We start from the raw sequence: 27,919 nt of genomic DNA, 5'->3' as shown, positions 1-27,919 counted from the left end.
AAATTATTTGTAGGAAGTAAATGTGAGGTATACATTAGGACAACAAACAGAAGCAGAATAGAGGAGAGGGAGGTGCAAAGAAGCTATGTGGCCAGCTCCAGATTTGCAGAACCGGAAGGCCTCCCCAGTGCTGCGTTTGACATTGTAATCCTACTATTAGAATATGATGCAGCCTAACCCCTAGGCTTCTTACTTAGATGTTTCAAACTTGATAACCTTAGGGATGTTTTATAAGATATTTGAAAAGTGTGTTATGAAATGAGATATCACTACATTTTATTATGCAATATAGCATATTAGTTAAGGGTTTGGGCTCTGGGTCTGTTGCCTATTTAAATCTCAGCACTGCCACTAACTCTGTGATTGTGGGCAAATTGCCTAACTTCACTGTCTTTTCTTTAATCTGTAAAATGCGGGTAATAATTATATCTACCTCATAGAGTCGTTGTGAACATTAAATGGATAATGTGTGAGGTTCTTGGCACTGTGCCTGATTACAAAGTAACATGGGATAAGTGTGAATTATTAGGGTGATTATTTCAGTGAAATTAAATAGAATACTTTTTGGCCTGACAGTAAACACAGAATAAACATCTGTGAGTCTTTGGGCTGAAGGAGGGAAAGCACAAGTCTTCAGAAGACCGAGGGTTGCCCAAGAATGAGAAGTCACCAAACATTCTGAGGCATCTGGAAAGGACTGTGAGACCATCCTTCAGTTGGCTAGTGCTAATAGGTCTTTAAGCATTTATAAATGATTTATTGAGCACCTATTATGTGTCAGGCACAGTGCTAGGTTCTGAGGACATCAAAATGAACAAGACAATACCTGCAGGAAAAAGAAATAAGCACAAGTCCAAGCTATAGCCTACCTTGATTTCTCCATAGGTTTGCTGATGACTGAGATTCCTTCCTGGAGGGAAGTGCTTCCATCCACAATTAGAAGGAAGAGGACCCAAAGTACCTTGGGACTGTTAGGGCGCCCCTAGGGAATAAGCTTGCAGGGGCAGTCAGACTCCCTTCTGGTTAGATGGTGGGGAGGGAGTGGGTGCAGTGGGAAGAGCCGGACCCCTGGAGAGAGGGGTGTGTGTGTGTGTGTGTGTGTGTGTGTGTGTGTGTGCATGGAGATCATGATTGGCAGCAAGGTAACTGATTGCAGGCTAAGAAGTCCAATTTTTTTTTTTTTTTTTTTACGGTACGCGGGCCTCTCACTGCTGTGGCCTCTCCCGTTGCGGAGCACAGGCTCCGGACGCGCAGGCTCAGCGGCCATGGCTCACGGGCCCAGCCGCTCCATGGCATGTGGGATCTTCCCGGACCAGGGCACGAACCCGTATCCCCTGCATCGGCAGGCGGACTCTTAACCACTGCGCCAGCAGGGAAGCCCAGAAGTCCAATTTTAATTCTCACAAGGACATTATCCAGGGCAGGTCCTGTGTATCTCATTACCTGAGCCAGAGAGAGAGAGCAGTTGTGCCCAGGTTGACTTTTGTCCTGGTGGAATGATGTTGAGTAGATTTTTGTTCTGCTTTGAATGTGATTTTTGAATACTTTGTAGGGCTGACTTCTAATAGGATTATGCATCTCAGCAAATTTTAAATTGAAGAATCTCTCTAGAGTCAAAATAGTCTTTGCCGATTTATTACGTTTTTAGGAAGTGTTGCTAATTATTTTAGGTTAATATAATTAAACTTTTCTTTTGTAAAGGGAAATTCCCAGGCATTGCTGCTGCCTTGCCCTGGAGAGACTGGAAGATGATTGTCAGCTCTAAGCTGAAGGAGGGGTGGGAAGGTGCTCTTGTTTGTTGCCAAGCTTAGAAAGGTTGGGGAATAAGAAGGACTCGCATTTGAGGGGTGGTTATTTAGTGCCAGAGGCTCAGAGAGGCCAAGTGACTTAGCCAATATAACACAGCTCAAGAGTGAGCATACCAACCCAGGGCCCAGACTCCATCCAATTTCCTCTTTGGTATGCTGTTTTTAAGCTGGAAACATTGTACTAGGGTGAACCATATGAAATTGCCATTTCTGTATATTGAAATAGTCCAAAATTGGCAGTTTTATGATTCCACCTATTGCTCAGGAAGTAATAGGATGTTTTGCAGAGATTTTACCAAGGTCTATGGATAGTTCACTCTCTTGTTCAATATGGGGTCTCCACTGCTTCCCAGAACCAGTCAGCTGCCATGCAGTATGTTCACTTCCAGGCCCCAGACCATCTCCCCTCCACCAGTTTAAGCACCAACAGTTACGGCATGTTCACAAAACAGCAGTCCAGAAGCATCACCTGTAGACCAATTATTCTATTTAGAACATCTAATATTTTACCAGGATTCAAATGCAAGCTGCTGTCTTTACTAGAAGGATATCTTTCCTTTGATTGATTGCTAAATAGATAGAGCTTGTGAAAGGATCTCTTTTTTTTTTTTTCCCTGGGATTTCTTGTTCAAACAGAATTTGTTGTATCCACATCAGTAAAGCCGTGCTAATATGGGCTGCTGGCCAGATAGTGGAAATAGCCTCATTATGTTGAACTGGATGTCGTAATGGTACCCATTAAAGTGGGATTCTCTCTGTGTTTGTACTTTTAAATCCAAGTCCCTTGCCACTTTTTACATCTCTCTGAGAACAGCAGCATTCTCTAGTAATACAATCTGAGAATGTGCTGGCTCTCTCCTCCTCCTACTGAAAACCACGATAAAAATAGAATCCTGGTTTCAGAGCATTTTTAGGGGGTTGTGGCTTGCTCCTCGTCATTCATTTCACTCTCTGCGCTTGTGATGACTGTAATGTGTTCTGGTGGCTGAAGGTAAGGACCCACGAGATTTACTTCTTTCAACACTCCTATTAATTGATATCGGTGTCCAAATATACGACAGGAAAAGAGCAGCATTTTTTTTCCTCCAGAACTAAACAAATGCAACACAAAAGTTTTCATTTTAATTTTTAAAAGCCGTGAAGAGACTAGTAATGTCACAGCATTTCTATTAGCTGTTGAAATCTTGCTACAGTCCTGGCAAAGTGAAGTATTTGTTGTGCTGGATTTGGGTAATGGACCCCTGCAGGGTTACAGCTCAGAAATGCTGGAAGGATGAAGCCCACAAAAGGGAGGGCAGAGTGGGTGTCAATCTCATTCCTGCAATTAAAGCAGTTCAAGAAATAGCATAGTGCAAGGTAGTATTTATTGTGAAGGTTAATTGCAAACCAGGGGAAAATATTTAGAGACGCTACATGGCATTTCACATTGTAATCTCTTTTCAATTTGTGTCTCATCTTGTTGACTCAACAGGACCTTAATTATAAACAAATTTCTATCATTAGAATTAGCTTAATTTCTGTGACTGTAATTAAGAGGATGGTAAGAAATGTTGTAGAGCATAGTCCTCTCTACTGAAAACTGGGCATGTTTCTTGCATTCACTCCGCAAGTATTTCCCCAGTGTCTACCACATGCCAAGCTCTGTGGTAGGACTCTGGTATGACCAAGACAGACAAGGTTCCTACCCTCATGGAGCATAAATTTTAGTGGGAAGAAATAGATAGTACTTATAAACAAGTAAATATGTTGTATAATGTCAGGAAATGAGGGGAAATAAAAATTAAGGGACAAAGAGATGGAAGTGGTCAGGGAAGTCCTCTCTGAGGACTCTTAAATGAAGGGAGGGAGGCAGCCATACCAAGACCTGCAGGGAGAACATTTCCAGCAGTGGGAAGCAAGTGCAAAGGTCCTGAGGTGGCAATCAGCTCAACAAGTTGACAAATGGAGGAGGTCACTATGGCTGGAGCAGAGAAAGAGAGGGGAAGAGCAGAAAAAGAGGATGCTAGAATAGGCAGAGTCACATCATATTGGGTCTCAAAGGCTTTGGGAAGCCACTGGAGAGTTTTGAGCCAAAGGCATGGCATGAAGTAATTTAAGCTTTGAAAGGATCGTCTGGCTGATGTGGAGAATAGGCTTTGGGGTGGGTGATGGGAAGAGGCAGGGAGACCAGTTAGGAAATGATTGTAATTGCCTAGATGAGGGAAGATGATGGCTTGAAAGAGGGAGGTTGTGGTGAAGGATCAGATTCAGGATGTTTTGAAGGCAGACCAATGGGGTTTGCAGATGGACTGGATATGAGTTGTGAAAAAAATAGGAGTCAAGAGCAGCACCTAGGTTTTTAATCTGAGCAACTTGAGTGAATCATGGGAAGAAGCAGATTTGTAGGAAAGGGCAGCAGTCAAGGGTTGTGTGTGGACATGTTTAGTTTGAGATGCCTGTTATTCATCAGAGTGGAAACACCAGGTAGGCAGTTGGATCTGGGTGTCTTGGAGTGGGGAGGTCTGAGCTGAAGATGAGGGTCATCAGCATACAGAATTTAAACCCAGTGGAGGGGCTGAGATCACTAAGGAGTGGGTGTTAATAGAGAAGCAGCCTGAAGACCAAGCCCTACAGCTCTGAGTGGTTTAGGGTCTGCAGGAATAGGAAGTGCCCAAGAGGAGGCTGAAAGGAAGCGAACAGTCAGGGATGGGAATAGTTTGGTGAAATATATGCAGTCAGGGCAGGCCCTGGGGAAATTGTGAATTTTGTCTTTGGAATGTTCCCTCCCTTTTCAGTGGTTTTCCATCTTCTCTGTGGTGCCCTTTCTTTCAACTGATTCTTTTAGTGTCTCTCATCCCTGATAACAACTGCTCTCATTCTCAAAGTGTGGTCCCCTGACGGGCAGCGTCAGCCCCATCCAGGAGCTTGTTAAAAATGCAACTTGTGGGCTCTACCCTGGACCTACAAATGAGAAACTCTAAAGAGTGGAGCCCAGCAAGCTGTGTTTTAATACATTTTTCATGTGTTTCTGATGCATGCTGAAATTTGAGAATCACTGCTCTAGAGAAAGAAGCTGATAAACTGAATCAATGAAAGATAATAGATGAGACTTACCCTATTATCCTTTTCTGAGCCATCTGTCTAAAGCCAAAGAAATAAATGTCTAACAACAGATATTGAGGCATCAACCACTAGACCATTCTTGAGACATCTTCATGGGAGCCAAGGAAACATCTCCAGCCCTAAAGATAATAAAAACAGGCAGCTGCCTATCCTGTCTTTAGTAGTAGGCTCTTTTCATAACTATATATTCTGTATAGTATTACAAGCTCTCTGACTCTAAATATGGCGACAATGAAAAATTTGGCATTTCAGTGGGCAATTCAAAATCTCTAGCAACAATTCAGAACTTACTTTGTTAAAACACAACTTATTTACCAGGCAATTTAAAATATCTGAATACCAAGGCACATAATAATAATAATGATGATAATAAAACATTTGTTGAATTGTGAATTCTTATTCATAAAATACATCTCAAATTTATTTTAGCTGTTTAAATAATAGAGTTTAATGTATATTTAGTTAAGCATTACAGTAGTAAGGACTTAAAGAGATTAGAAATAAATGAATCCAATTAAAGAACACATCTGTGAGATTTGATATGTCCTAGGTATGAATGAACTGTTTGCACAGCAACTGTAAAGAAACCGTTAAATGATTAACTATCTAGAAGAGGTTTAATCAAGAATAAATGCTATAGGACATATTTTGAAATATTTAAGTTAAACAGATGAAGACTTTGCATGTGAAAATATCGCATCATGCCATCATTTTTTGCTGTGTCTTTTCCCAGGGAGTTCGAAGACTGAGGTTCAACTTTTCTGTGATCTGCAGACATGCCAGGGCCTAGTGTTGTGTAGGAAAGGGCAGAGCTTCCAACAGTGCCATGAGGTTTGGCTTTGTGGGGCCTCCTCACACACTGTGGGGAACTGGGGGACCCTGAGATCTTGAGGATAGGATCCCAGTGTTGGGGAAAGATGATTTCTTCGCGATTACAGGTATTTTTCTGTTCCTGGAGTATGTGTGGAGTTGAAAACAGGAGGTGTGCTCTTTCACCCTCTCTGCCAGAGGATTTTAGGGTTTAGGAATCAGCTTTGTAAGGGTCAGAAGAACTAGGTGAGAAAGCTATTCCTGTGAGAATAGAACCTCAGCCAAATATAAGGTGTTAGGTGATGGATTCCCCCATCACATATCTATCATAGATATTGGAAGAGTTCTAAAGAGAACATATATTTGAAAAACATCAGTTTAACAATTGACAGTGAAGGTGAGACGGATGGACAGAGACGGTGGGGAGGTGAGACAGAATGCCAAGAGATGGAAAAGAGGGGACCAGAATAACGTGTGCATTTTATTTTCTATTTGTGAAAACTTTTAAATGTAACAAAAACTTGGTTGATATTAATATCATTTTTTTCTTTCTTTATATTTGGCTTTTTTTTTCCCCTCCAGAAGTGGGCTAAAATTAGGGATTCTCCTGGGAAAGGAGACCGACCATTTTTAATTTACACCTTTGATGAAAGAGGCAGCACATTTTGCATTTAATTTATTCGAATCTAACTTTTTTTTAAAAAATAAATTTATTTATTTATTTTTGGCTGTGTTGGGTCTTCGTTTCTGTGCGAGGGCTTTCTCTAGTTGCGGCGAGCGGGGGCCCCTCTTCATCGCGGTGCGTGGGCCTCTCACTGTCGTGGCCTCTCCTGTTGCAGAGCACAGGCTCCAGATGCGCAGGCTCAGTAGTTGTGGCTCATGGGCCTAGTTGCTCCGTGGCATGTGGGGTCTTCCCGGACCGGGGCTCAAACCCGTGTCCCCTGCATGGCAGGCAGACTCTCAACCACTGCATCACCAGGAAAGCCCTCGATTAAAGTCCACCTCAAGAAAATAAGAGATAGCACAGCTATAAGATCAATAGGATTTGGAACTTAGACCAGGAAGATTCACAAACATACCTAAAACTTTAGTAGCTAGATATAGAATGAATCCTGAACGTAAAAAATTAAGTTCCTCAGAACAAGAAATGTGGCCCCAAAGTAGGGTTTATGCCATTTAAACAATGACAAATATGTCATCTATAACTCACATGAAACTAAATTGTTTTAAGACGCTCCGTGGCAAAACTTTCTTTTTTTCAGTTATAAGTAATATTTTAAGTTATAGTCTCCAAAGAAGGAAACATAAAGTCCTATAGTTCACTTGAAAGCCTTCAGAGACAGATAATTCTGTAAGGTAGGAAGGGTGGAAAATAGATCAGAAAGTAAGTGAAATGTACAGGCACCAAGAGAGCATAAGGTCATTTGGACATTTAAAAATTATAAATGGTGTGCATGAGAAGTTGAACCTATGGGAAAAGAAGTTTAGTAGTGCTTTCTCTCTTTTGTAATTTAACATTCACAAAGAAGAAACCCTGGATATATAAGGAAAAGAAATTGGGGAACCTTTTCACAATGAGGTAGGAGTGCCTAAAATTTGCCTCAATTAGTGTTTCTTTTTCAATAAATTTTTTTTTGATTATAAAAGTCATACATGTTTCTTATAGAAAAAACTAAGATAATGTGGAATGGTATAAAGAGAACATAAAGAACATTGTTAATTTATTTTCCAGATCTCCTCTGTTAATATTTTAGTTTTTTGCCTCCCACTATGGTACATGCCTATATAGTACATACTGATTTAAAAAGAGAAAATTTTTCACATTGTCAATAGTATTTTTCACATTGTTAGAGTAAAAAAAATGAATGACTGCATAATTTTTATCACTTTAGTAGGCCATAATTAAGTAATGCTTCTATTGTTGGTTCTTCCTATTTGTTTATTTATAATTAAATACAAGAAATTATGCTGATAAACACCCTTGTATATAGACTTTTGATACTCATCTCTGATTATTTTCATAAAATATATTCCTAGAGGTAGAATTACTGGATTTAAGGTATGAACACTCCTAAGACTCTTGATAAACATTGCTAGTTCACTGTCTTACCAGTAGTGTATAGAAATACCCATTTATTTCACCTTGCCTTCATTGAGATTTATTGTCATTTAAAAAATCTTTGCCAATTTGAAAGGCAAGAATGACATCTGGGAGCTGCCTTAATTCACACAGGTTAGTAGTAGTGAGGCAAAACCTTTAAAAAATTATTTCTCAGCAATTTGTGCACTGCTTACATCCTTTTCATATTTTTCTATTGCAGAGATATTGTATTCATTAGTGATTTTTAGAAGTGTTTCTCTGGATGTTTAAAGCACTATTCCTACTCACCCCTTCATTACAACCTGTAATGGTTCCAAAGACATGGTTGAGGATGAAATTAATTTAGTATTCTAGTTTGCCTAAATATCACATATGCCATGCCTGAATTATATTGATTAAAAAAAGTGCATTTAATTGATACACATACCACTAAAACGGTAGCATATGATTTGTTTCTTTGACTTAAGATCTCACAGAATTTCAGAATGATCATTATTAATTATAATCTGGGAATTTAAGAATCCCTCACATAAACTTGCTTACTTAGCAGATATTTCTTTCTTATTTATGTAGAAAAGTTTGCCAGTTTTTTGAATTTTTGGTCATTCGGATTGGAGTAGATTAACAGTTTATTGCAATGAGAATTATTTTGTTAATCACTTGCAAGTGAGTGTCTGTTCTCTGTAAGATATTTGTGCTAGACAGTAAACAGAGACTATTAGAAGAGAAGGAATTTAAGATATGCCATTCACTGTGAGACAGATTTACAAGTGCCAAATGAGCGGTGGGACAGTGACTGCTAGAGGACCTCAGAGGAGGGAGCAGAGAGAGATCACTGTGGCCGATGGGGAGAAGGAAACAAAGTCAGATGCAATACGGTGACAGGTCTGGGTTTAACTGTATTTCAACTTGGGTCCTGGGTTTGTCTGAAGGTGTTACACTATCCCTGTTGTGAGGATGGTTGGTCTTGCCATATCTTACATTATAGTTTTTGACTTACTTTTTGGTGGTTGTTTGTTTACATCCCTGTCTTTCCTTCTTGAAATCACAATGTGATAGCAAACCTCATTCACTATCATGTAATACTTACTCTCACATACGAGAAGGGTAAGTCATCCCTTACCCTTGTGAGGCCATCCACTCCATAGCATGTTGGATGAAACCTACAAAATGGAGGAGAAAGAGGTTTCTAGGCGATGTTTATGTAAAACCCAAGACTTTGGGGGAACTACTAAAATCACCAAATCAAATGGAGAAAACCACAAGGAGCAAACACAAATCCACTTATTAGTATGAGACTATTACATTTCCAAGGGTGCCTTAGCCTAATTTCCCAGCAGATTGTCTAAGTCTGTGAGCCCCTCACAGTATGGAATCCTCCTTATCAGCTATCTCTGCTGGGCTCTGTGGGAGCCTGAAAATGAAACAGAAAGTAGGTCTCTCTGCTGCAGAGGTTTACCCAGTGGCCAGGCAGTAACTCTGCCAGAATATAAAGAAGGTCATGCACTTCGTGTAACAGTGACTCTAGAATCCAATTAAAAAGTTTAGTATAAGGCACAGTCATTCCTACTTAATCCGATCACCGTTTAATGCAATCCTTTTCTTATTTCAGTCAGCGCCTTTGGAGCCAAATCAATTGTATGTCTTTGTTTCCACGTTTTTCCTCGGTAATATGATCACCTTCAGCCATTAAAAAACAACAAAAAAAGCTCAATTGGGAAATCTGGCAACATCTTTTACGAATTGCCACATAACATAAAGTCAACAAACTCCAGAACCTCCAGCTCCAAAACTGACATGACAGAAACAAAAATTCAGTGGAAACAAAAGCAGAAAAGGGAAATTCTTGCAAAGAATCTTGACTCAGCATGAGCTGATCAATTACTGTTGATTACTTCTCTGTATACTCATTCCAGCTCCCTTGAAGGTCGTACATATGTTGGTGCTGCTGTTGGCGTCACGGATGCCAGTCTCCCAGTCGAAATGATAGACATAATATTGATGCATTTCTCTGAAGCTGACAGTACCTTTCAGCAGCGAAGACACCTTTCATTTGCTTTGCAAGGGCATCACAGTGAGCTTCCCATATTGCAATTTGGCATTTACCTTGTGAGTGGTCGTGGAATATTGCTTAAGGAAAGGCTAAGAAGGCCAATGATGCAAAAATAGCCCCTTTTATTCCATTGGAATTTGAGTAATTCCAAATATGTACATGACTATTATAAAGTTTAGAGTAGATTCAGATGGTTAATTCTGCAAATTGAATGATTTCTGACTGTCCATAATGGAATAAGAGGATTACTTTCGTTTGTGTAAATGTGGGTGAGATTGACAAACTGCAAGTCCTAGTGATTGCAAATTACCCGTTTCATATTGCTTTCAGAGCCTAGGTACCCGAGGATGTCTGTGGCGCTGGTGCAAGTCATTAAAAAGAGAGCAAAAAAAAAAAGTAAATTGAAAAATATGCCAAATGGCGTATGTCACAGTTCCTCTTTCAATATGCCAATCATATCTGGGAGAACAGCATGAGCTGCCCTTGAGAGGGTTACCTATGGGGTCCTTAACATGGTCTATGAGGTACTTCTCAAGAAAGCTTGAGCAGGGCTGAGTCCTTCCTTTATTAAAGTCAGCTAAGTCAAGCTCCTCACCATACTCATTTCAGAGTCTAAGTTCTGTGCACCCACATATTTTATTTTGTCCCACTCCACAGGGAAGCACTGAACGGCTTTACTAGGCATACACCTAACTTTGAGGGTGTGTGTGTGTATACTAGAATACACCTCAGTAGGGGAAGGGGGAGAGGTAGAGCCAGAATCTTCTTTGTGTCTGAGTTTGGAGGAGGGAAATGGAACTCAGTAATGTGATTCCCATCAGCATCTAGACCTTTAATCTATACAAATGAAATACTCAATTTAATAGAATTCTAAAAGTAAAACAAATGCTTTGTTCTCAGTGAATCTGCCATGCAGAGTTGCTCTTGGCAGTACATCAACCATACTTGAAATGTCTTTAAGTGAGTATTTTTTTTATTGTGCTTTTCATCCTAACACATCTTTTGAGCTGTTAGAGTCTCGAACAGAGAAACAGGAAGGCCGAGCTCCTCTCCGAATGCCAGGTCTGTCTTGCTCTATGGTCTTCATTTGCTGACTTAGCAATAAAGAACTTAATGAACTTAATAAATATGTTGGCCACACTACAACAGAGTTTAGAAGCTAAAAAGGAACAGAGCAAACGAAAATGAGTTTGGGATAGAAAGGAAAGAAATACAGCATAGGGAAGTGTTTGTAATGAAATGTATTACAGTTGCTACCAAAGTGAAACTATCGCTTTGGGGAAATCAGGTGCCAAAAAGTGCCATCAAGGGTGGAAGTGAAGAAATAATACTATTTATTGAGCATTTACTATGTTCTAGGTACTGTGCTATAAGCTTTCCACATATTTCATCTGAACGTCAGCACATCCCTGTGCATTTTAAAGAGGAAATTAAACTCTAGACAGGTTGTCACACAGTAAGAGGCTCAAACTGTGATTTACCTGACTTCACGATCTTCTGCTTAATTTTGGCGGTTTTGTATTTGTATTTTCTGGTGCACCAGAACATTAATATTTTAATTGGTGTATCCAAAGTATAACTCTTTTTGTATTTATTAGCTTTTTCATGTGTATATGTAGAATTTAAAAGCATTTACTGGCTTTCAAATTTTATTTAAGCCTATTTAATTTGGAGTATTTTCTTCATTGGAAACTATGCAAAAATTTTGGAGAGACTTTTTCATTCGTTGAGATGCACACTCTGGGGTCTGATAGTGTGCAAGAGAAAAGTGAATCCTTGTTTACTCTCTGCTTGTACCCATGAAGTCTCTGTGCTGAAATGTTGCATTAAGAATGAGTTGACATGGGGCTTCCCTGGTGGCGCAGTGGTTGAGAATCCGCCTGCCGATGCAGGGGACACGGGTTTGTGCCCCGGTCCGGGAAGATCCCACATACCGCAAAGCGGCTGGGCCCGTGAGCCATGGCCACTGAGCCTGTGCGTCTGGAGACTGTGCTCTGCAACAGGAGAGGCCACAACAGTGAGAGGCCCGCGTACCGCAAAAAAAACAAACAAAATAAAGAATGAGTTGACAAAACTGATTTGGCCAGTTTTCAGGGGTGCATGATTTTTGCTGTCAGTCTTAGTCCGGATGGATACTCTGCTGCCCAGCAGACAGAAGTACATTTGACACAGAAGATGGTCAAGGATAGGGGCTCCACCTCCTATCAGAGCCTAGCTTGCTCACTGTCACATCCATGTGATCTCAGGGCCAGGTGGGTCTGGGAACTCACAGCCCACAGGGAATTTTTTCCCCAGAGAAAGGCTGTTGGGTTCCAAGTTATTAGTAGTCATTGAAGAAAACAGTCCTTTTTTAGTTGCATCCTTACCTTCTTCCTCTTCCATCTATGTGAACTATTGTGCAAAATGCCATTGGAACAGACAGACTAGGTCTTGACTCTAATCTTCTAGAAACTTAGAATCCATTTGGGAAAGATAAGACATAATCTCTTGAAGAATAAGATTAGAGGAGGAAAGAGATAAGCTTCTGGTTCTTTCCCACTTCCCTCAGGAAATGGCCCTGGTGCCTTGGTCATGAGGGTAGTGACTTAGTCTTTCTATTCATTGCTGTGTCCCCATGGCCACCACAAAGATGCTTAGTAAACACATACTGAAGCCCATACTGGATGGGCTTAGCAGCTGGGAAGGGCTTCCTAGAGGCGAGTGGCATCTAAGATAGTTCTTTGTAAGAGGGGTTTTATAAGTATGTGTTGGAGCAGAGAGAAAATCAGGAAAGTGTAAGGGCAGTTTGGGGAGAACTATTCTGTATGAAATGAGGGGCTAATGAAGGAAAATTCTGAGATATTGTCAGAAAAATAGGTGGGCACCACATTTTGGCAGGCATTGAGGTTCTGACCAGGGAATGCTCAGAGCCTGTGCCATGTGTTGTCTTGGGAGTCGATTAGAGCTTAGAGTGTATAGCAAACCAGTGATGTGATCAGACTCCCCAAGCCCAGGAGACAGTTCCCATGTCTACCTTCTAAATTTTTTTTTTTTTTTTGTCCGCATGACACGTGGGATTTTAGTTCCCTGACCACGGATCAAACCCATACCCCCTGTCATAGAGTGCGGAGTCTTAACCACTGGACCACCAAGGAAGTCCCTACTTTCTAAATTTTTCTTACTCACATAGGAGAATTTTTTTTTTTTTTTACTTTCACTGAGTAGATGGACTGTTTGATAAGAAGCCATTGCAATTTTATGACATCTATCACTACACTCCAGTTAGTTGCAGTGATATTATTGGACCTGTTTTAGCTGGTTTCTATTCCTGGTCACTGAGGAGGAACTCCTTGCCTGAATTATACTTTTGCTTTTGCCGTTCTCTCTGTAGAAGAAGAGGTAGGGAAAAGGAAAAAAAGGTTAATGAGTATTCGCTGAAACATGGACATCTGCCAGTCACTTTTACATATATAATTTTATCAATTTGTTACACTGAATATAGCTATCTTAATCTGAAGAGCACTGAAAATGCACGGAAAATGTTTAAAAAGGTGAACCCATTAGAGAAAGGAAAAATAAGATAAGAAAAAAATAAAGGAAGCCATGGAGTTTGTTGCCCAAAATGCCTGACCTGAGGACGTGTATACTTGCTAGAGGTCGTGACACATCAGACTTGGGCTCAGGGCTTTTTGACTTCATTGCAAAGAGGGAAACATGATGAATGATATGATTCACAGTGCTTGTGAGATAAAAAGAAATCAATTACTCAGGAGCTGCTCAGCTACTTCTGGAACCTGAGAGAAAATGCTCCCACGAGTCCTCATAAAGAAGACTCTGAAACATTTTAGTCTGGTTGCTGGTGGGAAGGGGTGAGGAGTGAGCTGAGGCTCCCCGCTGCCTGGAAGCAGGCTGAGGTGGTAGCTGGCGTCAGGGCCAGGCTGTAATCTGTAGTCCCTCAATTCCCCAGCAATACCTTTGTAATGAACTTTCTGAGATACACTCTTTATCCCGGTCATATCACAGTCTGCAGTTATTATGTTTATTTGTTTATTATTTCTTCTCCCCAATAGATTGTAATCTGTACAAGGGCAGGGACTCTGCCTTATTTATCCTTTCATCTCCATATAGCACAAAGTCTGGTATATATTAGGAGCCTAATAAATATTAACTGAATGAAGGAGTAAAAAGAACTGGTGGGAAAGTACACCCTAAGGTAACTGAATAGGTTAGAAAGGGATTTTTAAAAAATATATAATTTAATTAATTAATTTGTTTATTTATTTTTGGCTACGTTGCGTCTTCATTGCTGCGCATGGGCTTTCTCTAGTTGCAGCGAGCGAGGGCTACTCTTCATTGTGGTGCGTGGGCTTCTCGTGGTGGTGGCTTCTCTTGTTGCGAGCACGGGCTCTAGGCGAGCGCGGGCTTCAGTAGTTGTGGCACGTGGGCTCAGGTAGTTGTGGTTTGCGGGCTCTACAGCGCAGGCTCAGTAGTTGGGGCACACAGGCTTAGTTACTCTGTGGCATGTGGGATCTTCCTGGACCAGGGCTCAAGCCCATGTCCCCTGCATTGGCAGGCGGATTCTTAACCACTGCGCCACCAGGGAAGTCCCGAAAGGGATTTTTAACTAATAAGCTATATACACTAGTTTGCTAGCCATATGAATATTTGGAATGTTTACCCAGAATGATTGATCTAGGAGCAGCTGATAGAAGACATTCTTCTTGTCAGTAATCAGATAGCATCAGATGGTCAATTGTCTATGGCGCTCACCCCACATAGAAAATTTTTAGAGTAGATTTTATAATCCATATCTTACCAGTGAGGACACAAAAGCTCAGCGAATTTGAATTATAGATTTATTTTCTACTTATATAAAAATAATGAAAAATGATTTTTTAAATCAAGACATCTTCATGAGCATATCATATAATTTAGCTGTGGTACCTGGGGCAGCTACACTCACAGGCATTAGTTAAATGTTAGGCACTTCTAAAATAATCAAGGTGTTTGTGGAAACCAGTTACATGGCTAACTTTTTCTTGCTTCCTTTTTGAATATGAATGGCTGTCATTTCTGGTAAGAGAACATGTGTATCCATTTCCTGTGGTGGCCGATTAAGGGCTGTGTCTTTCCACCCTGCAGAGACACGGAATACAAAGGGCTGCAGCTCTCCCTGGATCAGATCTCAGCCTCCAAACCAGCCTTCTCCTATGCAGGCAGCTCCACTCCTGCCATGACTGACAGCAGAAAGGGAGGCAAGTCCAGGCTTTCCAGCTCAAAGTCAAAGTCCAGGACTTCCCCATACCCTCAGGTACGTGCATGGCTATTTGGCAACTTCCTGTTTTTGTGACTTGGTTTGGTCTCACAGTAGAGGAAGTATTGAAGCTGTTTGGAATTAATTATCTGGCTTTAGTACATTTAAAACTTCTATAAATCTGGAAAGCTTTCTAAAAATATCTTCTTCCTTTAAAATAACTGTGCTAGTAAAAATTTGAAGTGATCTTGTGGTTTACTGCTTTTATGTGAAGGTTGTGAGAGGCTTAGTGGCAGTCAGAACCATAACTTTATTTCAAGGAGATTGGTCCTAAATTGTTTCCTCTACACTGATTAACCAGAAAGAAGTAGCCAGCATAGAAAAATATGGAAAACAAGAGCTTGATGTAGAAAAATTGAATCTTAGGACAGGAACTGAAGTCAAAGGATAAATTAAGAGGTGGAGGCAAAAGATGACGGATACATTTCACCATGAGATTTGAGCACAGATGGACTATTTATGGGGAGGAATGAAACAAAGAGGGTCTTCCAGATGGCAGGAATGGTAGAAAATGCAACCCTCTTATCTTTGCAAGGTGGTGAGCTGATGAGACCCAGAGGAGGTTTTCCAGAAACACTGCAAGGTACAGAGATGAGCCCTGATGCTCAGAAGGAAAAAAAGAATGTCTTTCTTCATTAGCCACTGAGATATAGAAACTTGTCTGTGTCTAGGTGTAGAGACAACTCTCTCCTGGCCTGAAGGAAGTGGGACAGCACTGAGGACTTCCCACTCTCCATACCCTGTGACCACCTCCACCTTTAAGGGTGCCACATCCAAATTCCTGCAGTTCATTAGGGTAACTCAGGAGATGATTCCTGGGCTAGTATAAAACCAAACTGAATTCGGAGGCATTTCATCAAGGTGGTCTTTATCATTTATGTTTCTAAATATATTTTTTAAAGTAAAAATGGCAAACCAGTGGGTCCAGAAACTATTATTTTCTTACTTATTAGAGCTATATTATTCTGTTGACTTCTACAAGTGGGTACTGCTTGAGGAAATGTCATTCATCGAACTAATGGTCACTGAGAAGCTACTATTTGCTAGATTATTTTAGCAGCTTGGTGTGCGAAGGTGAGAAGATCATGGGCCCCAAGGGACTGAGGTCTGGTGCCACAGAGACCAGATTTCTTTACCCTGACAAAAAGGAGGGGGAGTAGATGTGTGATGCCTGGACATTTTTCAATGTACACCTTCTGTTATGAGGACAGCACGTTACTTATAAAGTTCATTTCAGTTCAAGTCACTGTGGAGGAGGAGTTGCTTCTTTTTATTGAATATCTGAGCAGCTTTTCTTATTACTATCTTGTACCTTGGGAAAAGAGTTTTACTGTCTCTTTTTAGTACTTGGAAGGATCAATTACTCCTTTGGGTAATTCTATCCTTATATGGATAGGAGTGCTGGACACTTAGATGAACAGAGAATTTAAATTAGGAAATACTAAGTTAAGAAGGAGTTTGTCCATTGCTATATAGAAATTAAGCCACAAAAACAAAATCTCCCCACTGGACTTCCAAAACCTCATTGCCTATGTTTTCTTTCATGCTCAGCTCTTAAGTCTAAAATTTCTTTAGTTTACTCTAATTGTAGACTACCTACACATTAAAAAAAAATGTTTTGACTGCCACTAGACTGCTCCTTGGGTTTATGTGGGGAGGAGTTAATCTGAAAGTTGTACATGTTTCACAGTTTTTAAAAAAAGCAATACAGAAGAGTGGAAAGTAGAAAATCACCCACTGTTTCCTCCTTTTCCCTCTCCAAAATGGTAGTTTCTTCTAGAAATATTCTATAATGTATCGATAAAAATCAGTCACATGCACACACATATATCAACATAGGGTTTCTCTTGACTTTTTTGTGTTCATTTTTGTGATTAATACTTATATAAATGTAATCCTTAGAATTTTGGCCCTATGTCTCATTTGAAATCTCAGTCATGAATTAAGTTCATTTAACATTTATGTGCCTAGTAAAGGTTATTCTTTAATTATGTTTGCTTTAGATAATCATGGTGCTAGGTCAATCATTGACTGAGTTTCTAGTACGTGGGCTACTAATATGTAGAAATCAGAAATGGAACACAGTCTTTGCTTTCGAGGAGTCACTTGTGGAGACAGAAAAAGGAACAGTCTTTGCAGTGAATTGTCTTGGTGTGAGCAGAGGGTCCTCTGGGGACACAGTGGAAAAGCATGACATCCAGGGCAAACTCATCTGTTTCTACTGGAAGAAAACAACTCAGTACCACCATCTTGGGTTCTAAATCCTCAGAAATTTTAAAGAAAAAAAATAATTTAGCTTCTCAAAAGTCTTATTTGGTCCAAATTGCCCTTATATTATTAATTATTATTATTATTATTATTTTAATTAATTTATCTTTTGGGGCTGCATTGGGTCTTCATTGCTGCACGCGGACTTTCTCTAGCTGCGGGGAGCGGGGACTACTCTTCATTGCGGTGCGTGGGCTTCTCATTGCGGTGGCTTCTCTTGTTGTGGAGCATGGGCTCTAGGTGCGTGGGCTTCAGCAGTTGTGGCACACGGGCTCAGTAGTTGTGGCTTGCAGGCTCTAGAGCGCAGGCTCAGTAGTTGTGGAGCACGGGCTTAGTTGCTCCACCACATGTGGGATCCTCCCGGACCAGGGTTCGAACCCGTGCCCCCCGCATTGGCAGGCAGATTCTTAACCACTGCGCCACCAGGGAAGTCCCACCCTTATATTATTAAGGAGTACTTATTCTTCAGTTTTCTTGCATCATTGCTCTTATGTGTCTTAGACTCAGTAAATGTTAGCTGAGTGCCTACATCAGAAAGATGCTACACTGGCCATTGTGATGAATGAGGGTAGAGGGTAGGTGTTGGGTAGAAGGTGCTAGAATATAAGGAAATGGCATAAGAAACGCCCTTAAGTGTTGCAGTACAGTTGGAATGATAAGTTATATACTAGGATAAGGAGTATATAGAAGATGATGTATACAAAAGGCTTTAGGAGTGGTGTCAGCCTGGATGACTGGGGAGGGTGTTGACCTGGCTTTGAGGGTAGAATTCAGGTATATGTACATAAGGGAAAGGAGAGGACACTTCAGAAAGACCAAGATTCTGAAGAGATGCAGGAACACACTGTTAGTGTGACTGGGCCTGTGGGTGAAGTGGGGTAGGGTAGGTCCCTGTGGATACGGCCAAGGGGTTATAGGTTTGGAAGCATTCATTGATTAGTGCCAATATCTACTAGGCCAAGGAGTTTAGATTTTGCTGTGTGGAAAACCAGTAAAGGTTTTGAACAGGAAATGAGGGCATTAAGTGGCGGAAGCAAGGCAGACTGCTCGGGAAACTCGTTTTAGTAGTCTTGATGCGAGTCTAGGAAGGTCCGGGCTAAAGTTCTCAGCTGAAGTAAAAAGCATGGTAGAGGAAGGATGAATAAAATTATTTTTATCCTTGGCTGCTTCTTCTTCTCATCGTAGATGTATTTTGATCGTTATAGATTTATTTTGAAATTATATTTTAAAGCTTACATTTTTTAGTTAATGACACACTTACACTGAATTTCCCTTTATATTTTTAACAGACCCATAATAAATACATTTTTATTCACTGAAAGGTCAAGCTTTGCATGGTATTTAATTTTTAATTAATTAATTTATTTATTTTTAACAGTTTTTTATTTTTATATTTATTTATTTGGTTGCGCCCAGTCTTAGTTGCAGCAGGCGAGCTCCTTAGTTGCAGCTCGCCAGCTCCTTAGTTGTGGCATGTGAACTCTTCATTGTGGCATGCATGTGGGATCCAGTTCCCTGACCAGGGATCAAACCCGGGCCCCCTGCATTGGGAGCACGGAGTCTTATCCACTGCGCCACCAGGGAAGTCCCTGGTATTTAATTTTAAATGCTTTTGCCTCTTCTCAAAAATAAAGAGAAAATCTTTTATTTTTTGTTATGTCCATGTTTACATGTTTTTAGCATGCAAATTCTCCTCAGATTTTTCAAGAGGCCATTTCCAGAGCAAAATTGACCTCATAGAGTAACATCTTATGCCTTTCATTAGTTATGAAATGGTGATTTAATGATTTTATCAATATTATTTATTAGGCTCTTTGCTCTATTATGTATTAGGCATACCTAGAAGTTTCTAACAGACGTTCGAAGCGTGGCAAACAGCAACATTGCTTTTTGGAATTATCTAGGCACCCTTATTTGAAGACGTGAGACATGCACAAATTGTAATGCACTGCCACCACCAAGTTTGTTTGCAGTAGTAGATGAACTTTCAGGTCCCCTCCTGGTATGAGATGCCCTTCGGAATAACTTGATTATATTATAGTCACTTAATGAAAGACTGAATCGCCTTTGTACCTCTACGTATTACTCGGGACAAGAGAGGTCAAAATAGAATTGTTTTGGAAAAATTGTTTTAAGAAATATTATAGATAACGTCCAAAGATTCTGCAGCTAGCTACTGTGCTGCTGTAGAGCTATCTTACCACTATGACAGTTGTATTTTATTGTTATTGGGTTTATATTCATGAAAATAGCAACTCATTTTTTTCACAGTTCTGTTGAATTAGAAATATTGAGCTTATAGAATTCATTTTTCACATCTTATCTCTAGCAATTGTTAGCAGCGATTGCTAGAGTCTTTTTCACCTATTTTTATGGAACTAGTCATGGCTACTCTAATACAGTTGGAAGTTACCCTGCCATAGTTTAGCCATGTCAATCATGAATAAATTGCCTCCTGATTCCAGTTTCCTTTAAACTTCTCCTCTTGGCATGTTTATAGTTGTTACGTTTATAAGAGACAGTGCGTGCCCTCCGGTTTTATTGCATCATCCTGCCCTCCTCTTGCTTTTTCCCTAGTCAGTAATAAGCAATACACTATATAATTCTGTAATAACAGTGCATGCATAAAACCATGTATGCTTCTGAAACCTGAAAATATTTAATCTCTTGTTACAGATACACTGTAACACTTGCAGGTTTAACTTCACATCTGTTACCTTAAATAATCCCACAGAACCCTCTTAATTTTCACTGCCAGCAATCTGGTTTCCTTTTGGTGAAGGTAGAAACTCTCTCCCTGCAAAGGTTCTTTCTGGCCTCAAAAAAATACATCAGTGACTGCTGCTATGCTGACTTTTTTAAAGAAGGACCAGGAATTTCTCAAGTGTAGTTTTCCCTTACACATAGTAATTTTATCTCTACCAGGATAGATGTCCTTCATTTCATGTTTTATATGTTACATGAAAACATGTAATCCTTGACCATTAACAATGACAAAAACTTTAATGCATCATGCAAAAAACAAAAAAAAAGAGGTTATCTTCTCTGAAATTGTTACACTACAGGCTTGTTTATATCTTCTGGCCATGTCTAAACTTCAGATATCTTCTCTTCTATAGAAATATCAAGAGATTATTAAAGTGGACCCTTATGGTCTTTATAGATTGTCTTCATAAATAAACCTCTAAGTATTATTTTATTTATTTATTTTTTTTGGGGGGTGCGGTGTACACGGGCCTCTCACTGTTGTGGCCTCTCCCGGTGCGGAGCACAGGCTCCGGACACACAGGCTCAGCGGCCTTGGCTCACGGGCCTAGCTGCTCCGCGGCATGTGGGATCTTCCCGGACCGGGGCACGAACCCGTGTCCCCTGCATCGGCAGGCGGATTCTCAACCACTGCACCACCAGGGAATCCTCTAAGTATTATTTTAGAAAGCACTTCACTCAGTAAGGTGAGACCTCTGTGTTACAGATTGGTACTTTGGTTTTTACCAACTCTTCCATTTAGTTAACTATTTATTATGTGCACTAAAATGCTAAAGGTGGGCCCATAAGGAACCATGTCCATGGTCTCACTGGGGAGGCAAGACCAACATTTTAGAGAGGAATTGTAAGATGTGGTTGGTCATGGGACCTCCAGGCCCCTGCGGCTGCCTTTTCATTCCCTTGGCACATGACTGGGGGAGGGGCAGACCCCCCACTAATCAGATGCCTTATACCCCCAAATTTACCTTCCACTACCCTGCTTCTCTCTCTTCACTCAGCCACATGGGTTTCAGGAGGACCTGGGGTCTTGTTTGAAATAGGCCAGTGAAGTCTGCTACAAAGCACACACATGTTTGCTGAGGGGATGTGCAAGGTAAAGGAATGGTCTGATTAAGGGAGTCTGCAGAGAAAGATGACATTTTAGGAGGTGTGATGGATAGAATAGGTGATGAGATGGAAGGAAATAACAATGGGGCCGGGCAAAAGTGGTTGTTTCTAGGACAGTCTACCTGCCATTACAGGGAACTTCTTTGTCCTTCACCTTGCTTGGGAGCACGATAGTATAAATATTGGTAAAGGTAAGGTAACTATTTATGGTAGATAACTAGGTATATGGGATTTGAAATAGGACCAAAAGATGATATACTTTCTTGCTAAATAGTTTATTCAAGGAGGCAGATATCGCAAACAACAGTTTCATTGGTGTTTACTAAAACATACGATATATAATGATATGTGTTGTGTAAAACGCATTCCCAATAGTGAGAATCCAATGATGACAAATCTCACAAATTGAAATAAACATATGGCTGTGTTTAGTTACATTAGATTTATATGTTACACAGCAGGACTTCACTGAATAAGACCAATGAGAAGAAAAAAATGAAAAAAAAGTGGCATGAATGAGACTTTGCAAAAATTATAAGATGAAAGGAAGAAAATTTGGAGACAGTAAATGGGGACTTTAAGATCCTTGAGGACAGGAGATGTTGCCCTTGATAACAAGATTGCCTTGGGCACCCAAAAGCCCTTAGGACATATTGAGTGAGTAGGTAAATGAATTGATGGATGAGCCCACCAAGGTAAAGTTGATAAGATAGGTGGATAAAGAAACAGAGGAGAGATGAGATGACCTAGGTATACAGCCCTTTCCCCAGAGGCTTACAGATTCAGTGGGGGAGATAAAAATGTAAACGGATAATTGAAACACAGCATAGTGTGTATGTGATAAAGGCGTGTGTTGGCAGTGGTGTAGCTATGGTGGTGTGTGTTGGGGGCTCACCTGTCCTTCCAGCAGTGACTGGAGGAGGGATTTGGGGGCTGACAGTGAGAGAACCAATAGCCTCTAAGCTTAGAGACCTTCATGCCATGCGGAGTTTCCAGCAGGTTCAAATTTATTCCAATTTGCAAGGTTTGCAGTGAGCTGCAGGTTGACAGTTAATAAAGCCCTGAACCCCTTGGATGCCCCCTCAAGGGCCAGACTCATGCTCTACCTCTAGCTGTGCTTTCCCTCCCTCACCCATTTACCCTTCTTCTCCCTTTGCCTGTGTCCCAGGAGCTCCCTCACTCTGGAGGAGTGCAGCACATTTTCATTTTCTCTCCACTTTGGAAAATTTTCCTCTCCAGTCTTCCCTGCTTCTCAGATTGACCTTAAAAGACCACTGATCAGTGTTTGGAGACTTGCCACAGTCCTAGCTGTCACTCAAGGTCACCTATAGTTGGGTCCTAAATTACCTGCACCCTCTGATCTGGCCAGACTTCTCTGCTCACTATTTGCTGAACACCTTGTCCTTTCCTGCTTCCATGCTTGTGCTTATGCATTTACTTCTGCCTGCATTGCCTCTATTTTTCAAAATTCTGACTATCTTCTAAGGCCTGGATTGAATGCTGCGTCTTTCATGAAATATAACCGAGTTATATTTCTCCTTTGTGCCTCCATTTATAATAATCTATCTTCTACTGCCTTCTAGATATGTCAGATCTCCTCTCTTGGACTATAATATCTTTGAAAGTAGTTAACCATGTCTACTTCCTACCCACCCCCAACCTTGCCCCAGCATCTAGTATGGTGTCCTCCACATATTCACTCGCTAAATGCTAATGAAATGAATGAATGGCTAAGTAAATACATTAAAAAATGCAGATACTTAGCTGGTTGCCTATAGAGACATAAAAACCCCAAGTAGGGAAAATATTCTGCTACTATGGAATTTATAACCTATGTAAAGAGGCAAAAGATACACATGAAAAACAACCTAAGGATGGTTTCACAAATGCAAAATCTTGCAGTACAAATCAAACACCTACCTGCAGAGGGGAAATTAAATGTGGTAGAATCTAGAGGCTCTTTCAAGATTAAAACTTTGAATGAGCACTCTCTGGCTCACCTTCTAGGGAAGAGAACCATCCACATCCTGTCCTGAGGTGGGCTTTCTAGTCTCCATGTCTCCACTGTGATCTCCATTGCAACAACGGAGAGAGGCGACAACTGATATTAGCTCTGTGTGTGTATGTGTGTGTTTTGGTTATAAAATAATTGCCCTGACGTGAGTGTCTGTACAAGAAATGCCATTTGGCTCTGTCTTCCATCTCAGGAACCTGTCTTTGTTTATGGGCTCAGCCCTAGTTCCAGGGCCCACTTCCATGATCAGGAGACACTTTCTAGATCACTCTCTTATTCTTTTAATAATCTATGTGCATTTTTGGTGCTATACCTTTATATCTAGGAGGGATAGATTTCTTTCATAAGAAAGGGAAAAGTCTTAAATTTTTGGTTTCTTTGTTTAGTTGGTTTGGTTTTTGACCTTTGAACACAAAAGGCCTTGTGAGGGTAATGTTCCTTCATGGTGTGTCTTGACCCTTAGCTCCTCCTCTACCCGATCCGCACTGTCTTTGTCCCGTTCCAGGCTCTTCAGAACAGGACATCACATTTAGACTACTTCATCCCTCCTTATTGTCCTTTCAGTCTCTGAGCATTCCTGCCAGAGTAAGCTTCCTGAAATATCATTTCCATCGGGTACCTCCCACCCCAAGCCCTACTTAAAAACCTACAGAAGCTCAGTGTTGGTTATAATATGAAGTCTGATCTCCACAATCGGCCCAGGCTACGTCTTTGCCTCTTCCAGCCACCTCTAGCTCCACCACATCAATTCTCCATTCTAGCTGTGTACTCGCCCTAAGGACACCTTTCCTGTTGCGTTTCTTAAATCCTACGCACCCACCAAAGCACAGCTGCAGCCCACCTCTCATCCCCCCAGATCCCTGGCTATAGGGTGTAATTCATGTTAAACACATCTCTGTTTCATAATGTAGGATGGTTTGGATCTAGGGGAGAGTTAGTGTCCAAAACGACATTGAGGAGTGGGCCAAGCAGCTGTGCTAAATCAAATGGAATGCCTCCACTTCTGGCTTAATGGAAATGAAGGCTGCAATTTGTGATTCTGCTCTGCAGCTGAACAGAGGAGAAGGGGGGAATGGCTGAATCCACCATCAAAATGTGCCTGGGGAAATTTATTTTAGCAAAACCTATAAAATCAAATTTTATTAAAACTAAATAGTGAAATTAAAGAGAGCAATGCCTTATTTGACAGTGCTTGGTGGGATCTGACCCACTCATAGTGGGAACTTTGTAGAGTTAAGGAAGTTGGATTTGGATATATTTGTCTAAGAAATTGAGATCTCTTTAATTCTTCCATCTTTCACAGATTTGTAGGAAACTTCTTTAAGCATATTGTAGTGCACTGAATTGCAGTATTTTCCTGGAAGGTCAAGGTCTGGATGTATATTATTTAATAGATAGCTTATGCTCTTTTAGTTTTCCTTATTATTTTACTGTGCTTGGCTTAGAAGATGAGAAGGTAGATCCATCCTTCCATTTACAGACACCAGTTTGAAATTGATTAACTTGGTAGAGGGCTTTGAGCTTCAACTTCTTTTTACAAAATTACAAATCTGAGAGATCTCCTCTTTTAGTATGCAGGAGGCCGGTAATATGCCTGCCAATCTGTCGGCCCAGTTCTAGGACACTGCCAAGAGCAGCTTGGGCAGCCGTCCTTTGTCCAAACCCAGAATAAACCAATGGAAGGCCAAATAAAGCAGCAGTAAGGGGTTGGAGCAGGTGGCACCACCTGCATCCATCTAATTCAAGCCCATCTAATCTGCCACTTATACGTGAAAAATCAGAGAGTGAGTCAGAGTATCAGTGAAAAAATGGATGTGGTTCTGGCTTATGCTCAAAGCCCATCATGGAAGAAGATTACCATTAAAACTAGTGCTACTGGTCCTGGAAACCCAGGATTTACCCAATGGGCTAGAGCCATTTCTGTATTATCTATGCAAGTTGGGATATTCTTGATCATTTACAGCTGTGTGTGCCAGGACATAAAGGGCCTAATTAAATGTTTATTACCTGTTTAAAATCTTCAGTGCAATGAAGATGCCTGCCAGCCTTTAGGACTTTACCTTCGGATTTATAAGAGGATGTGGATTGTGGATTTCATGGTTGGGAACAGCTCTCTCCATATGCAACCTTATAGGAGAGTCCTTATAGAGTTACACTGGAGGAAGACTGGCCTCTGGTTCCGAGTGCTGATTCCCTTCCAGCTGCATGTCACCCTGACAGCCAATGAGATGTCTACTTTGCTTACTTTTCTGTGAGAAAAATGAGTGAACCAAATCCCAGGAACATTTTTGTAACTGTGGGGGGGGTGGATTAAGAGAAGCCCTAAGACATTTCAAACCACATTTGAGGCATGTTAAAAAACTTCTCATGTTTCTACTTCATGAAATATATCAGGAACTTACAGGTATGAAAGATTTCTCACCAGAATATTCTTTGAGCTAAAAATAACTAAAATGTGGATTAAAGGTAAAAACATCACAATAAATAATAGATTATACTAAAAGTGGAGCAAATCATAACAATGAGTGAAAATCTTGTGAACCATTCTTAAAAACTGATTTTGAGAAGATGACAATTTATACCATTTTCTAAAATGAGGGGAGAAATGGCCAAAATATTTAAAAATTTTAATAATTGAATTTTGAGTCAATATTTGCTTTCTAATTATTTACAGTGTAAATGGAAATATTAATTGCTCAGTTCCTCTAGTGAAGCCATCCTTGACTCTGGAATGTGACTCAAGATAGATATTTTTTTCTTTTAAAATGCATTCTCTAATTTTTCTTGAAGGTTTCCTTCCTTACAATTTCTAGGTAGTAAAATTTTTCAAGTTAGAAATGGAATCTATTATTTGACTGCTGTTGAGTTACAGTATCAGAGGCAAATGTTTTCAGTTGGCCTCCCAGATTAGCAAAATAACTTGCATAATTGTCATTTTAAAATGCATTTGATTTTGACATTAGTTTTTCTCTTACCCTTATGTTTATCGTTGAGAAGACCCCCGGCAATTTCCAATGTGTATAAGCCAAAGCCGTTCTTTACAGTAAACACGACTCCTGTTCAAGGGAAGCATCCCCAGCAGTGGGGGTTATTTTAATGGACATGCTGTATTACTTTAATCTAACCCTTTTACCATCTGTTCTTCCCATAACAGTGAATGAAAAAAAAAAAGGACATATTTTATGTTTCAGGGTTACATTAGTAAAAAGTAAGATAAAAGTGATTTAAAAGCATGCATATGTTCTTAGTACAATGCAGTCTGCATCTGTGATGTTTTTTCTCATGGTTCAGATACAAATCAAGAGGAAAGCTGCTCATGCCTGATAGAGTGAAAGTTTTTCATGGAAAACAGGACTTTACCATAAGAAGGTCTCTCTCTATATTTTACAGCTAAAAATGATAAAAATAAAAACCTCAGTGAGCTGCCAGAATAAAAATAGATAACTGTAGCATCTATTGTTAGAACATCTGGTATTTTTCCTGAGTTGGCTTGCTGTTGCCACATTGAGATGAATGCAGAGCACCTGTCTGGAACATGCTCTTGAGGCAGAAATGAATCTCATGACTTTCAAAAGGGGAATATCTGTGCTGTAATTGTGGTGGAAGAACGCTTCAGTGCTATGAGGACGTAACCGAGGCTGTGTGGTGTTGGTCTACTGGAGTGTAGAGGTTGGAGAAAACCCCCTTTGTAAGAACATGCTTGGAGACCTGGGATCCATTCCTGCATAGAGGGTAGGACACTGCTGTTATCTAGGTACCTAAGTCTAGATGAGTCCAGGATTCTGGAAGGAGTAAGGGCTCTGGAATTGCATCTCTCCTCTTAAACTTCCTAATCATGTGAACTTGGGCAGTTCTGGTTTTTGGTTTTTTTTTTTTTTTTTTAAGCTTCATTTGCTGCATCAGTAAAGGGATTAATGATACTTTTAAGATGTTGTGAGCATTTAATAAGATAATGTCTGTGGGATCTCAGTATAGTGACCAGAGCATAGCAAGTATTTGATAATGGTAGCTATTGTTATTGTCATGGGCGTTAGTTAGCACAGGCAAATCATATGGTAAATTCCCTCTTAGTCTAGTTCATTTTCCCTTCCCAAGCAGCTACAGCGTTAAAAGAGAGTGATAGCTCCCTTCTTTGAACTCCTAAACGGTACTGTTTTTCTCTTCGTTCAGGCCCTTGCCATTTTTTAACTTGTATTAACATTCTGTCCTGTGGGTTTTTTATACCCCTCCAAATATGAACACTTTGAAGGTGGGGCTGTATTTCTCACATCACTTGGCACACTGTCTTGCAAATACTAGGTACTCAGTAAATATTACAATGAATCATAGAATGAATTATTCTAAATAGTTCCCATTGAATGCATATAAAACCCCAGCTGATGGCTCAGACCTTTAACCGGATGAGGTATCAGTCTCTTCTAGAAAGAATGATTCTTTCATGAGCCCTGAATCTCAGAGAGGAGCTGGGGGATGTGGCTGGCATCTGACATCCATTTCTGGCAGGTATCCAAGCTCTTTGCCAGTGAGCGTTAGCCTACCTTTGGTGGGTGGCATTTGGTTTCATAGTTATTAGAACCAGGGCATCCTTCGTCTAACT

At 40.4% G+C, this 27,919-nt stretch overlaps 1 protein-coding gene across 1 annotated transcript in view; it reads left to right on the top strand.

Annotated features, from left to right (window-relative positions):
• The window catches only part of SIM1 (SIM bHLH transcription factor 1), a 66,446-nt gene that overhangs the window by 25,014 nt on the left and 13,513 nt on the right, over nt 1-27,919 (top strand). The window contains exon 9 of the mRNA XM_067011209.1: nt 14,996-15,164. Within this exon, the coding sequence (XP_066867310.1) occupies nt 14,996-15,164 (169 nt within the window). The remainder of the gene's footprint in view (nt 1-14,995; nt 15,165-27,919) is intronic.

The sequence above is a fragment of the Kogia breviceps genome, chromosome 13 (assembly GCF_026419965.1).
Source record: "Kogia breviceps isolate mKogBre1 chromosome 13, mKogBre1 haplotype 1, whole genome shotgun sequence".
Taxonomy (NCBI): Eukaryota; Metazoa; Chordata; class Mammalia; order Artiodactyla; family Physeteridae; genus Kogia; species Kogia breviceps.
The sequence above is the reverse complement of the archived record's forward strand: the minus strand, read 5'-3'. Positions and strand labels throughout refer to the sequence as shown.